At 40.6% G+C, this 15,556-nt stretch overlaps 1 protein-coding gene and 1 long non-coding RNA gene across 4 annotated transcripts; both read left to right on the top strand.

The window, feature by feature from the left end:
- Positions 1-2,837: 2,837 nt before the first annotated feature.
- LOC125508466 lies at positions 2,838-9,428 on the top strand. 3 transcript variants are annotated; one of them, XR_007283508.1, is made up of 5 exons: positions 2,838-3,427; positions 3,554-3,627; positions 3,736-3,779; positions 3,869-6,106; positions 6,716-9,428. It is a non-coding gene; the product is annotated as an uncharacterized LOC125508466 (long non-coding RNA). The 3 variants fall into 3 exon arrangements; XR_007283506.1 differs by having other exon boundaries at positions 3,869-8,009; positions 8,153-9,428; XR_007283507.1 differs by having other exon boundaries at positions 3,869-7,176; positions 7,739-9,427.
- A 3,235-nt stretch (positions 9,429-12,663) lies between these two features.
- LOC125506947 (glutathione transferase GST 23-like) lies at positions 12,664-14,787 on the top strand. Its single transcript, XM_048671655.1, has 2 exons — positions 12,664-12,978; positions 14,407-14,787. The coding sequence occupies exons 1-2, from the start codon at positions 12,664-12,666 to the stop codon at positions 14,785-14,787; spliced, it is 696 nt and encodes a 231-aa protein (XP_048527612.1).
- Positions 14,788-15,556: the final 769 nt, after the last annotated feature.

Raw genomic sequence — 15,556 nt, 5'->3', positions numbered from 1 at the left:
ACAGAGGTTGAACATCGTCCCGGGGATACCGAGGCCAACTTGCTACGATCATTCAAAAAAAATGAAAACAAAGATATAATACTCTTTCCTTACAACTTCAAGTGAGTGTTACTGTCTTGTGCATATTCGGTTTCCCTTATATATTAGTCCAGGTTATAGTAATGTAATTGATGAGTTATGCATGCGTGTGCAGTTTCCACTATATTCTCCTAGAGATTAGGCTTGAGCAGGGAGTAGTAACCATCTTGGACTCTAAACGAAAAGATCCCCAGGAGTATGCGGACATGACTGAAATCCTCAAGAAGTAAGTTAAATCGATCATTATCCACCATATCAGCAACTTTGTTCATTTCCTGATATCAAGTAATTGTTTTATTTGTCCGGCAGGGTTTGGAGAAAATTCACCAGAAAAGTTCCGGGACTGCCGAAGGAGCTGGAATTTAGACACCCGAAAGTAAGTACTATAGTAGCATGTTCCACGCATCTCCTAGTGATTCAAGTGCTAGTTTCATCAATACCATTTAGCATTCTTGCTTATCAGTTTGATTGACCTCTATTTCTTGTAAAGTGGTTGTGGCAGGAACAAGGGAATGATTTCTGTGGATACTACGTCTGCGAGTCCATCCGCCACACGACCTGTGAGCGGGGCGGGTACTCTGACGAACAATATGAAGTACGTAAATAACAACATTCACAATTTTATTTTATTACCATCATTTGTATTGAGTTTCATTCATTCATATATATATGTATTGACCCCCTTCTTCAAATTAGATGTTTCGGAAGCGGGATGAACTCCTAGCACCAGCTCGCATGCGAGCAATTCAAGAGGAATTGGCGGCATTCTTTCTTGACCAAGTGATCGCTGAAGACGGAGAATACTATGTGGACCATGAGTCCGTATGATTATATTTGTAAGAGATAATTATTGTATATATGTAGCCGGTAGTGTCGGATAGATATACGAGAACTTGTTGTTCGACCAATCTCTCGGAGAAGGAGAGGTGGTCGATATCACTTCTCTCTGTATGCATATATGTTCATGACGATCTTCCGTTTTCTTCGTTTGCTTACTAGCTAACTAGCGTGTCTAGTCCTCTCTATACGTATGTATAGTACGTAGCGTCGACCAAGCACAGACGTAAGAGAGAATACTTCTCTCTATTAATTATAGCTAGCTAACACAATATATGAAACACCTAAATTAACCCCCCAAAAACCCCCCCCCCCCTTTTCAAAAAAAACAAAAACCCCAAGCACAGAAATGCTGACACGTGGATGCCTATTGGTCCCGGTTGGTGCCACCAACCGAAACCAAAGGGTCTCCTGCCTGAGCTCTGCGCACTGCCCACGTGGAGGCCCATCAGTCCCGGTTCAAAGGGTCTCCTGCCTGAACCGGGACTATAGGCTCTTTTTCTACCAGTGAGGACGAGAGGGAACTGCCTTTCACGCACAACCCTGTCCACAAGAAGCTGTTGATGCTCCTCCACGGTGACTGGGGCGTCGTCTGCGCGTCACTCTCCATCGTGGAGTAATATGGACAAGACCTTTGACAGCCCGCCGTTCGTGCTGGCGACGTGCATGACTGAGCAATGACCCACTTATGGGCTTAGTTCGTCAATGACAAGGTGAGTATCTCGCTGACAATTATGAACCGTACGAAACAATGTATTATAGACGATGCCTGCCAGACCGAGACCTCATGGCTGTCGATCTCTACCCCCTCCACTAACTTCGCTACAATTACAGATTGTTTGTTACAGACCACAATCTACAAGCCAATATGCCTGAGGCAGGGTAGTTGAAATGAGTAAACTACAGGGTGTTCATTATGAAGATTAAATATGGGTTGAGGTGGAGGCCTATGGTTAGTTACAGGGTGGAACCCACAATAAAATACCAGGACGTTAGTGGGATTAGGGAAGAAAATCACGCTCGTAAGTTAATTTTGTAATCTATTGCCCATAAGTTTAGCAATTTCACACCTCAAAAACAAAGGGGGCCGCGAGGTGATGGTGCAGGGGGAGGGGCCGTAATCCTATAATGTCCTATGTACCCCCATTTATAGTTCTGATTTGTCTTTTTGTTCATGAATCATAAAATATATGTGTCCCAACCGATGTAAGTTGCTCGTGATAACGTACCATTTAAACATTTTCAGTAAGGCAAAAGACTTAACATTTCACCTTCTCAATTCTGAGTGGAAAACTAGGAGGTGGTAGCTAGAATCCATTTCACAAACGTGGTTCTTGATATAATCAATTTAGGCCGCGTTCGGCTCCTCTCCGCTCCGGAGCGGACGAGCCTCTAGCTCATTTTTACAGAGCGGGCTAAACTGAGGTCCACAAATCCACGGAGTCGGAGCGGATGAGATGGATTCCGAACACGACCTTAGTTAGCACTGCTCTCCTCTGTTTCTTGTGGAGAAACAGGAATAACTTTGAATTTTGGTTGTTGTTTTCTTGGGTGGTTGGGGGCCGGGGTGGGGGGAGGGGGCTAGGTTTACATTTAACAGTGTGCAATGTATTAAATTAAAGTTTGTGCGGTGGCCCGTGGCATTCTATCTTTTGTGTGACCTAGAAAATATTTGTCAAAGATAAGCGCCAGCTTTCTAATTTCAATACTGAAGCCTCCTTCGTGCTGATGGAAATGTGCGGGGAGATGTCTCATGCACAATCTGCGCATGCCAGCTGGATGGATCTCTATTCCTAACGGAGCAGTTGGTAGTCTTCGCCGGTCAATTTTCGTCCTAGCAAAGACGGTCTTTTTTCGTCCGTTTTTTCGCTGGTTAATTTTCGTCCCCCTCCCACCACCGCGACTCACGCACGTAGAAAAAAAACCGCAAAAAAAAAAAACACTCCTGCCGATCCCTCGAGGGCACAGGACGATCCTCTCGATCCACGATGCGACCTCTCCCTCTGCTCGCGCTCCGGCACCGCCCCCATCTCCCACTCCGGCGCCGCCCCTACAGCTCCGCTGGCCCGACCCCTTCTTCGGGCGCGTCGGCAGGAGCAGATCCACCTCTCCACTCCATATCGCGACAGCGCTCCAGACCCCCCACCCCCACGCCCGGCCGCTGCTAGGGTATCTTACCCTCGCTGCCCCGCCGCAACCTCTCCTTGCTTTCCTCCACCCCCGCCCCACTGTTCGCCCTCTCATGTTTCGATCTGGAAAGCGGGAGAGGATGAGCTGATCTCAAAATACGGGTGCCGAGATGGATTTGGATCTCAAGGTGGGGAGGCCAACGTAGCCGCCCCTAGCGCGTCGAGCTCTGCAGGTACTCCTGGTGTGCGTGGGTAGGAAGGTACCTGCAGTAGATGGCCTTCTTCATTGTTTGCCCCCTGTCTGCCTCCCTGCACCGAGATCCATCTGCTCCGGGCCATGACTGAGAACCAGCGATGCTGCCAAGTAATTTCTAAAACACCTGGTAGGGCGTTCATGTTCATCTCCCCGAGCCCCGTTTTTGGTCGAGGGATCCCGATTCGGGGCGACCCAACACTGGCCGTCCAGAATATTCAGTCTCCGATTTTAACGTAACCCAATTCTTTTCCAGGTCCAGATTGATTTGTCGAGGGTTAAATTTCTCTGATTATTCAAAGGAGCGCAGGGGCATCATGTATCAGTGAGGTACTAAAAACACTGATGTACTCCATTCCATTGGAGGTACGAACAATGTTAATTGATGGAGTTTGCCTGCAGGCATTATTGACGGTTCCATGCAATTACATTCTGCAGAAACTTCAGCGAGGAGCACGCAGTGCAGGATGCAGACGTCGCAAGTACGCGGCTTAGTTATTGTGCATTCCGCTTCATACAATCCTTGTAGAATATGTTTCTACTAATGCTGCTGTGTTTTGAACATTCCCAGTTGCACATGGTTCATGTATTGCTAGATCGACAACAAGTCCCTCCCGTCAGCCTACCTTTACGACATTACAAGGAGTCAAGTTGAACCTGATGTATTAGTGATGACATTGCAATCCAGAACCTAGATCGCCACTTTTGAACCTAACATTGATCAGGCTTGAATTTGCCATGGCTGTAAATCGCCACTCTGGAACTTCAATTTTGAGGAGTTATTTTTCTGCACCCACACCTTGAGGCTGTTGTTCGTCCGCCTCTTGACTTCGTAGTGACCAGCATTCATTCTACAGGTGAACGGACTTCAATTCAAGGAGTTATTTTTCTGTGCCCAGCAAGTGCCAGCTTCATTCAATTTGAGTAAGTAGGAGTGGAGATCAAAGGGTTGTGCGGTCCGTCGAGGGTCGTAGGGGAGAAATATTGGAGCCCCCTGCTGTACCGCGTTGCTGCCGCACCGGGAGGGCGTGAAGATAAAGTTTCAGGGCCGCAGCTGGAGAGAGTGGCGACGCCCAAATAATCACGTGTTGAATGCTAAATGTAACACTTCATTTTTTATGTTCATATAACCAACCAATGCAAATTGAGATGGACTTCTTGAACTATGTACTCCTGATGATTTTTCATTGCTATGTTTCCCAGTTGAGTTTTGGACCCTTGTGATTTTATTTTTCTTTCAGCTAGGCGCCTACAGATCAACAACATGCATGCATCCGCAGCTACATTACATTTGTAATTTTCAGGGAGATCTTCTTTTTTCATTAATTCTCATGGAGATCAAATTATGTGATATTGTGCTATTGGCAGAGACATTGCAATCTTATATTTGCCCAAAAATTAGCAAGGTGCGTTCTCTATTCCCCTCTATTTTTCAAGTTAATGCCTAATATCCCACCACTTTACATTTTCTATCTGCTGAATCATTCATCTGCTCAATCAAGAAGCACCTTCCTGTTATTTTGGGCAATCTGAATCGGCCATCTGTCTATTATGGCTGCACATTAATGTTTGCTACATATGTTATATGTAGATTGGTTTACATGAATACAGAGTAGCACTACATGTATATTGATGGAGAAACTATTGTTCAGCTATGCATTTGAAGTGTAGGCTATTATTCTCATATTTTTGGCTTCGATTCTCAAGTGCGAGGATTACTTCTCTACTAATGATATTTGGTCGTTTGTCCAAGTTTAAATGTGTAGGCTACAATATGTATGTTTTGCCATTGTAAAAGTTATCTGTCACAAAAAACTAAAAACACATGGTTTCTTAGTTGCCAGTCTATATCTCAAATGCTTTTTGATTTTTACGTTTTGATAAATGCATTGTCGACGATAATTATTCTTTCTAAGTAACCTCCTTAATTTTTAAGCTAACAAGGCAGAAAATGTCTACTGTTCAGGATAAACCAGAAATTGCGACAAAGAGTTGGTAAGTGCTTTCACAACTGCTACAGTTCTGAACCAATGTTGTGTTCTACAGTATTATATTCTTGGAAAAGAATTCCGTCATTTATTTATTTCTTTGTTATTGATGTAATGTTCAACTGATTATAGAAATGGTTTTTTTATGTTGACTACAATCATGAATGAAGGAAAATGTTTATGATAATGTACTGCAAATTGGCTTCTTGCTTGATCATCCTAACCAAGAAGACTTTGATAGCGCCATTGGCTTTTTATATGTGCCAATAAAATTAGCAGGCCGATGCAGCTCCGGGCTATTGATAATGGAGTTTCAGGATCCTTCCTCTGAGCACCCACTCACGGAAGAATCAGCAGCGCGCCACGCAGATGGAACCTGACCGAGATCACGGGATGCTTCCTTACAGGGCTCACCAAGATTGATATTCTGAACTTTTTTGTAAACAAAGTGAAGAGTGGGACATGATCTACACTTGTGCTAATATAAAATATACAGTACTTGTGTAGGTGCAGGTTTTGTTTTAACATTCCAATTGTTGTTTATCCTTTTGTCGCTGAAAATTCTTTACTAATGATGACATTCATTTTATTTCTTCTAGATGTATCTCGATCCACTATGTCCAATCGTAAGGTGAAAATGGCGGCACAACAGCCCGGAGGAGACGGCGGTGAGCCCCCCTCCTCCAACTGAGCAATCCACCAGGCGGCGGCACGAACGACCTTCATCTCTAGATGCTTCCCTGCACACCAATGAGATTCACGCCGATAATCTTGACTCCTGACCAATGTCCTTCAGGCCTGAAGTCCCTGTAGTACCCAAGGTCGAGTGATCACTGCTGCGCCTCGCTGTGTCCTGACTCCTGACTGATGTCCTTCAGCCTCCGGTAGCTCATTCACTTTTAGTGTTCCATCTCCTTCTGTCAAGGTTTAATGTTCTTGTACTATTTTTCTGAGACATGGTCACAGTTTCTTTTTGCATAATTTTTTTAAAGAAATCAAAAATATTGTTATGTAATGTTTAGTATCTCTTTGTACCTCTGATTTATGCACCAAACTAGAGGGGACCATGAAGGCATGGATGTTCAATATTTTTTCCAATAATATATGGTGAAAAACAATTTGATTTTCGTATACTTGTGTCTTTCATGTTCACTTGGTCCATTAGTTTATTTTTTCTTGAACTTCTATTTGGAAGGACGCAAATTGATCAGATGTAACCATCTCCACATCTCAGTGCCAGACTATTGTTACATTGGCACATATTATTCTGATATGTAATATTCTGAATAATAATTTGATTATGTCCAAGTGAACAGTAGAAGAATTATCTGTCAGTGCATAGAGTATTTTCGACTTTCACCATCGAGTCTTTGTAGGTAAGTTGTATTTGTTTAATCTACTGACACCTGCATATTTGATATGAAATGCAGTAAGGGCCACAACTAATTGATGTTCTCATAATGCTATCATAATGGTATGCTTTCTCATCTGTACTGGTAATTGTTCAGACATAAATGCATTATGGTCATGGGAGAACAATACTCGTATGAATTGATTACCCTCCTGGTGAGTAATATTTTATTCTAAGTATTCAGTTGCCTGCAAAATAATTCTGTAATAGACATCTAACTGCATGTTGTTGTGTGACCTGCATCTAAACTGAGAACAGAAACAACAAACTGCTTGAAACTCGGCGTCTTTATATTTGCCCTCATTTGTTGAGGTTCAGTTTCACAAATTAGACACACTATGGACCTGGTAGCGTTTTTCTTTTAGTTTAGGCATCCATACAACCTGGAGAAACTGCGTCATTTGAGCACAAGAACATCTAAGGTCTAAACAGATGTACTGTTGATTCTGCTACATTCAGCAACCTGATGAACGCCTCAAGGTAATGAATGTTTTTTAGGAGCCATCTTGTTTCTTTATTTTGGTTATTTGACTGATGCTAGACCTTGGTCACTTGATGACAAACACACACACATGCACACACGCACACGCGCGCAGTACTTGTAGGCGAGTTCAGCATGACATTCCTGATCATATGTTGGTTTGTGCATTTCGTTATTAGTTAGACTACCATATCCCAAGTGTATATTTGTAATTGCCGAAACAAGTATAGAAATGCTCTGCGTCAGCATCCAAAAGGAGTTTTACAGTCTATTACATTTGCCACTCAGAAAAACTAAAAAATTTCACTACAAGACCGTCCAATATTTTTGAATTAGTGACTGTAAGTAAACATTTGGGCTGATGTTGTTATTTATATAAGTATGACCAAGTTATTCATCTTGGCCCCTGGAACAATTGAACCAAGAACAAGAACCTTACGAAGTTGTTATTATTATGCTACACGAGTACAATATTTCTTTAGCTTATACTATACTGTTGTGACAATTTTTTGACTCCCATTGCAACGGACGGTTATCCTTATATATTTTCACAATCTTCAGATTTGGAGGGTGAGATGCTACAGCAGTACAGCTTCAAGCTATCTTGCTTCTTTGTGAGGGAACCAATCAACTAACCGAATGAAACAATTTCAGCATTCCATTTCTTTAGGACAATTGCAGGAAGGAAGTCTAAAATTGATGCACCAGAGCAGCTTGATGCTTTTCCTAATCTTGATGTACCTATCCCTTTCTTTAGGACAATTACAGCAAGAAAGTAGGAGGAAGAAGAAATGCAGGCGACCTCATGAAAGCCAATAACAAAGATCCACAGGTGAGCAATGTTGGCTCCTCTGCTGCTGCACTGCAGATATATTTATTTTCTAGATATATTTTCTTTTTTGCAATTTCTGTTGTTTTGCTTACTACAAGTAACATGGAGATGTCATATGATATTGTTCAGTTTGTGAAATGCAGAAGTGAGAGGAGGATTGCAAGTACTACTTTGTAACAGTTCCAAAGAACTGACCGTGCTCTGAATTTAAGCCTATCTAAAGCAAAAAATGAATGTTAGATCTCCTGTAACATGGTGAGGGCACTCAAGTCCTGAGCTTGCTACGTAAAATTATTTGCCACTTATATTTTGGATTTAAAAGTGTGAAGTATACATATACTATTTTCAATATCTGACTCTTTTTATATATCTAATGGAAATTAAGTGATGGCATGGTATGCAGACATGAACTAGGGTCATTGCTCTGTTCCTAAGATACAATGGGTTGTTTATTCATTCAAATTGCATCTACCAGTGATGGTTCCAGTTTTTGTGTCCCATCTCCTTTTGGAGGCCTACTTCATATTCTAATTTGAATACTGTCCATTCATGCTTTTAGGAAGCGGATGAAATGCTAAGATGGTTTAAATATTGAACTGAGAAAATATAGGTTTGAGATTCTTTTTGCTGAAATATATTTGCAATGTAGAAGGATTCATTAAATAAATACCTAATTAGAATATGCAGGGTTTACATATATTTTGCAAATCGGAGGACACTCTCTCTGCCTTTAGATGTAGGGTTATTAGGTTAATTTTCTTGCAAGGAAAAATATGATCTTCAACGCAGGAAGGCATGGATTCAGTGGCAAAAACTTCGATTAGGATGTGGCCCTCTAGGTAGGAAGGCATGGTTCAACGGCAAAAAATTTGGTCGGGATGCAGCTCTTTAGGCAAGATGGCATAGATCCACAGCAAGAACATCAATCAAGCAAGAACATCAATCAGGATGGATTCAACCAGTGTGCTAGATCGTTGGATGACATAATACAGTTATGATGTGGGTCGAAGGTGGTACTCTAGCTCCAACCAAACTCCGGCTCATCCGACCTCCAGTTTAGGTTCACTATTCATCAATTTTAGTGCTACGTATTCCTATTTGGATTATACTTGGTGCATAAAATTAATGAATCAGGAAATTATTTTTTTTTGTTTGATAGGGCCTTAGTCTATTTGTAATCAGATATAACCATCTGATCCATGATTGTTCTTGGGCATCATATTTCAAAATATTCTTTTTTTTGGATTTTGTAAAGGTTGTAGATAACAAGCCGGTGGGAGCTAATGGTTCAGTTAGACCCTGCATTTTCTTGACTTTTTTCCTGTCAGGTAAATAAATTACCATGGTACTTTTCTAATGCGATTTGTAAAGTTTTGCCAATCCGGTGAGCATATGAGACTGGAATATTGGGTCCACTCTCAGGAACTAAACCGCTTACTGATTACTTCTCCGGCTGTTATTCACGTGAAAATAGCATAAGTTTTCTTATCTAACTTCATTTGATTTTGTAATGAGGGGGAGATTCAATATCACGATTATGATTTGGCATAAGTGAGATGACATACAAGCGAGTTTAATTCCTGAGTGAAATAGCAGCAGTTTTCGCTGCACCCCGACTCCACTTACGCGGCCTTCGGTTCTCCCCTCACCCTCCCTCCCTATGTCAGAAAGGGAGATAGCCACTAAGAAACAAGACTCCTCCCTCTTGATGGCGGTGGCGGATCGGCACGAACATGGGGGAGGGGACCAGGGGGAGAGCGGGGCGGTTGGCAGGGCACTTCTCCTTGCCGGTCCGTGAGGAAGTACGTTGTAAAGGAGAGAGGGCACCATGATGAAGGTGAGGTGGGCGTCATCCGGGTTTAAAGAAGAGGGCTTCTGAAATGTCCTGCCATGGCGGAAACCGAGCGGGAAGGGAGGCTCCGACAAGAAAAGGGAAGGGTGTGACGTGGGCTAGGATTTTTTTTGTGTTGGGCCCGTGTGTTGGAGATACCATGACAAATAGTACGGACAGCCACATTTTTTCCTCGCATATGATTTGGTTTTGGTGAATCTTGGAATGTCTAGACGGTTGAATTTTGCGGATCCCAGGGTTCAACCATTTGATGTCCTTGCGCACCCGGACGTATGGGAAGAAATGATCTTGGACCTTGGAGACAATCTTAAATTTTTCTTGATTTATTTCTATGCATTGTAGCCCGTAGCAACGCATGGGCGTTCTATTAGTCTTAATGGTATGGTGATGGAAACTGACAATCCATCGTCTCTACCAGGAAGGCAGTGTCTTTTTGCGAGATGGCTTAATATTTTTCTTGCTTATTTCAGTTTCACATGGTATATGCGCTGTTATTGTAGATTTTTCTGTTTTTTTTTGCTGCTAGGAACATACACTTTGGAGAGATGTTTTTTCTATGCAGCTCTGTTATTTTAATGTGTGTATTTTCATCTATTTTCTCTGTTTTTTTTCATTTTGATCTTGTTAAAAATACATGTCGAATTTTCAATACAAGTAGTACATTTTTTTATACAAACGTAACATCTTTTTATACGTGTGGAACGTTTTTCAGATACAAGATTAACATTTTTTCAAATACATGTTGAACATTTTCTTAATAAATTTTAACCATTTTCAAATACACGATGAACATTCTTTTGAATCATACGAAACTTTTTTATACTATGCAAACATTTTTTAAATTCTATATATATGAATAGTATCACTATACTAATCGACACCCTGGGTGAGGAATAGTTATTCTTCATCCCTCTATTTTACCGTCAATGCACCGTAATTTTACGTTCCTTAAGTTTTTTCTTATTTCCGAAGAAAAAAAAAGACCGTAAGAAAATATATTATCATTTTAAAATATATGTTAGGTTATGTAAAATTACAAACGTAAAAACATAGTGTAAAATACACATAAACTGCAAAAACAATTGTCTTATGACCTATATTTTTATTTTCTTATGGCAAATTTTACATAGTGAATCAATAGAAATGTAACTATTTGAATTCCAATCATAATTTAATTATGAAATGTTCGTAAGATTACCTCGGGTGAAGCATAACTTATTCTGCACCCTGGGTGAGGAATAGTTATTCTTCACTCCCCTCTATTTTACCATCAATGCACCGTAAATTTACGTTCCGTAAGTTTTATTTTATTTTATACGTAAAAATAGACCATAAGAAAAATATATAGTCATCGTAAAGAATATTTATGTTACGTAAAATTACAAACGTAAAACATAGTGTAAATTATACATGAAATGCATTTTTCCTGATCTTATGACCTATATTTTAACTTTTTATGCCAAATTTTATGTAGTGAATCAATATGAATGTAACTATTTGTATTGCAAACATAATTTATTTATGAAATGGCCGTAAAATTACCTCGGATGAAGAATAACTTATTCCGCACCCTGGATGATGAATAGTAACACTATATGTCATGAACATATTTTAGAAACATGCGAATATTTTTTAGATGTCTTATACATATTTTTGAATGGTATGAAATATTATATTTTTAAGACTTATGTATTTTTTACATTTATGAACATTATTTTTAAAATATCACATACAATTCTTTGAAAACATGTTACCATTTTTTAACGGAACAAAACTTATTTTAAAAGTTACATGGAAATTTTTACATTGTATTCAAATTCTATGAAAATATATAATAAACAATATTTTGAAACACGTGAACAATTTCTAAATGTCATTAATATTTTTTCAATGGTACACATATTTTTTAGAATTGCACGAATAATATTTTAACACTGCTTTAACATCTTTTAAATGCACAGCGAACTTTTTTAGACTTTTTTTAAAAACATGTTAACACTGCTTTAACATTAATATTTTGAGATATAGACGAAAGTTAAAAGAAAGAACGAATGAAAACCAACCAATGAAATAAACAAACGAAGCAAAGCAACAGCTTCCGACTGGGTCGTCCCACTACAGTGGTCTTTGGGGCGAGACAAAGACGCTCCTAGTCATCCTTCGCACTAGTTATTTCCTCATTTTGATTTTCATTTCATGATTTCTTGTGGCTTTTGTCTCCTTGGCGTTTGGCCATATTGTGATTTCGCTTATTGCAAGTTATTATGGAGCAATCCAGTATGGGCCGCACCATGAAGGCCAGTAATTTAAACCCTTTCTTTTGTTGTTTCTTTTCTTTTTTATCTTTTCTTTTTTATATTTCTAATGTTTTACATGATTGTATATTTTATGGTTTTAATAAATCCTTATTACTTTTTAATCAAAAAGAGAACTTCTGTTGACAGCAAATGAGAACTTATTTGTAACACGTAAACCTTTTTTGAAAAATATGAGCATCACTGTAAAATAGTTGTGCATCCTGGATAAGAACGGACACACACACACACACACACACACACAAGGCCACAAATGCACATTCGTTGGATTAAGGTGACATGTAGCGCTACGTTATCTAGTTCTCTGTTGTGTCCGCAATTGTTTAGAGCCGGGCCGTAGCTTTCAGTCGTGAAAAAACATGCGACAAACAAACTTCGTTGCGGAGCTACCAAGATGTGTGTCATCCGAACACACAAGCACGCAATGCATATATTAAATTTCTCATGAAGATGAAGCCCGGCCGGAGCTAGCTATCTTCCTTCAGACATGTCTGAACCGCTGAAGCTCATCGGCTCCTTCGGCAGCCCGATGGTCCACCGGGCGGAGGTGGCCCTCCTTCTGAAGGGAGTCCCCTACGAGTTCATCCAAGAAGACCTCGCAAACAAAAGCGAGCTGCTGCTGAAGCACAATCCCGTCCACAAGAAGGTCCCCGTGCTCCTCCATGGCGACCGGCCTGCGGTATGCGAGTCGCTTGTCGTTGTTGAGTATGTTGATGAGGCCTTCGATGGCCCGCCGCTCCTCCCCTCCGACCCCTTCGCCCGTGCCTCCGCCCGCTTCTGGGCTCACTTCGTCAACGAGAAGGTGGGTAAACATATTATCAGCGGGTAGTACTAAGTTCGTTTAGTGGTGTTGCTATTTCTCGGTTCATGTTTCACTTTTGTTAATCCTAAGTCGACAGATATTTTTTTGATGTCTAAGTTAATACCGGTAAATACACTTTTGGTTAAGCAAAAATTTATGATTACAATTTTTTTAATAGTAAAATACAACTTGGTGAAAAAGTGCATTTTTTCCACCACGGCGTGCATATCGCGTTATTGCTCTTGGTCCTGCTTCTATCTGTCCTACCGTGATCTAAGCAGGTTCAAGTGCATGAAGAGGATATCTACCAAAGCAAATATGAGTGCCTCGCAGGATTTTCCTTTCATTATTCCTCTATGTTGTTTGTGAAATCTGGTTCTTTTGGGGTCTTAGTCGATGGTTCTCTTTCTTACTTCCATCTCTACTGCAAAACTGCACATGAGAGTTTCTTCTCATCCAGCTCCTCACGAATGGAATGAGAAAGCATATAAATTTCCCTAATTCATAATATTCAAAAATATTACGGTACGGATAGATACACATTAGTGACAACTTATGATTACAATTTTTTAAATAGTAAAATACAACTTGGTGAAAAAGTGCATTCGCCGACTGAAATTGTGTTTTTCACCAAGTTTTCTCACGTTTATACTTTCATTCATAAATTGTGCTTCATGGACAAATGATTTACTAGCTACTATTGCTGGCAAGGCGAACTGGGACAAGGTCGGTAGGCCAGCCAAAACGATAGGCTAGGATATCATTGGTCGCTAAGATTCGAAGAACTTTGCCATCATTGAAGTTAGTCATATTGGATTTGATTTTTGGCTAGGCCAGCAAAGATCGGAGATTGGAGGAGGGGTATAGGAGATGAGAGGAAACATGGGAAAGAGATAGGGGAGGTAACAGGGGTAGACCAGCCAAATTTGTGAGTGGGATTTGCATGACCCCAGTTATCATGGCTAAAACGACGAATTATATATACTTAAGAGAGTGACCTCACTAACTTATTTATGTCATCAACACGCAAGCATGCCACATCATCACGACCCACCTCAACATGCAACCATGCATCGGAAAAACCATCACCGCCTGCAACCATGCATGGGAAAATATTTTCATTCTATTATTCTATTTTTAATCAATAAACATTTTGTCAATATACATAATCAAATATACTATGTCGTGTGTATTTTTAGTTTTGGTCACGTCTTATTAATCTAAATATTTATATTTCACACAATCAAATCTCAGTGAAATATATTGCAACCGATTCCCATAGCAAGGCTCGAGATATCATCTAGTATTAGTAAATGTGGGAACACCTGACTACCAACTCAAATATTTATAACTGTATTTTCTAATAATTATTTACATAAAAGAGAACCTCAGATGACAATGACATGCAAGGGATTTATACATGTGTAGTGCTGGAGGTCTGTATGGATGGCACTCTGGACGGACGGTCAAGTGCAAGCTTCATCAGCGAGGGAGGCGGCAAAGAACCTAAAGCTTCTTGAGGGACAGTTGCCGGAGGGGAAGAGGTTTTTCGGAGGTGATACTATTGGCTTCCTCGACATAGCCATGGGCGGGATCGCGCATTGGTTAGGAGTCTTTGAGGAGATGGCCGGGGTAAGGCTGCTCACCGAGGAGGACCACCCATTGTTGTGCAAGTGGGCGAGGGACTACAAGGCTGACGACATTGTGAGGCAATGCCTTTCGGAGAGGGGTCGTGTGCTTGCCGAGTTGACGGCGAGGAAGGATCGGTATGTGTCCATAGCTATGACGATGGCCGCAAAGAACTACTAGCGCGCTATGTGTTGGACCTGTTGTAATAATGCATATGTAAGTTGCATGTGAGAATTTATACATTGCAATAAAGTGTGTGCACCATAGGAAGACACAAATGGATGTCGAGTTGCCTGGAGCCCGTTTTAGGAATAAGACGAAGTCAAGAAAACTAATATTTTTCCTGATCACCTGCAAAATGTTATAAATGAATATATTTTTTGCGAGGTGTTATAAGAAAGAATATGCTTATTTTTATTTGATTTTTGTTGTTGCTCATATATAAAAATATTTGTCAATCAAATTTTAACAGGTATAGAAATGAACAAAAAAATGGTAAAACAAATTCTACATGCTAATATAGATGTGTATTACGAGCGTGCAAAGTCACGTGATGAAAAAGGTTATTATATAAGCTAAAAAAGGACAATTACGTGGACAGTGGTAAACAGTGAGTGTATTGTTTGTCCTTTCAAAATCATAAATTTGTCTTCAATTTGTGTAATTGTGTCGGGTGTAAGATCGAGTGATCTATCTTCTTTCGTCTATGAGCTGTGCAGTATGAATGTGTTAGAGCACCTAAGCTGGGCGCCTCAAACCGCCACTGTACGCCTCGGTAGATGGCCCGATTACTAATAGGTTCAGAAAACTTACCTAGCGGGCTCCTCAAACCGGCACCAGACGCCTGTCCGACACCCTTCATATTTAGCATAAATCTAAGACGGATATGGGGAGGACCAGAAGCGCCCGAACGCACCCGTCACATCAGCCCGGCGCATCATGGCCCGCA

This window comes from Triticum urartu, chromosome 5 (assembly GCF_003073215.2).
Source record: "Triticum urartu cultivar G1812 chromosome 5, Tu2.1, whole genome shotgun sequence".
In the NCBI taxonomy this organism is placed as follows: Eukaryota; Viridiplantae; Streptophyta; class Magnoliopsida; order Poales; family Poaceae; genus Triticum; species Triticum urartu.
The sequence above is the reverse complement of the archived record's forward strand: the minus strand, read 5'-3'. Positions and strand labels throughout refer to the sequence as shown.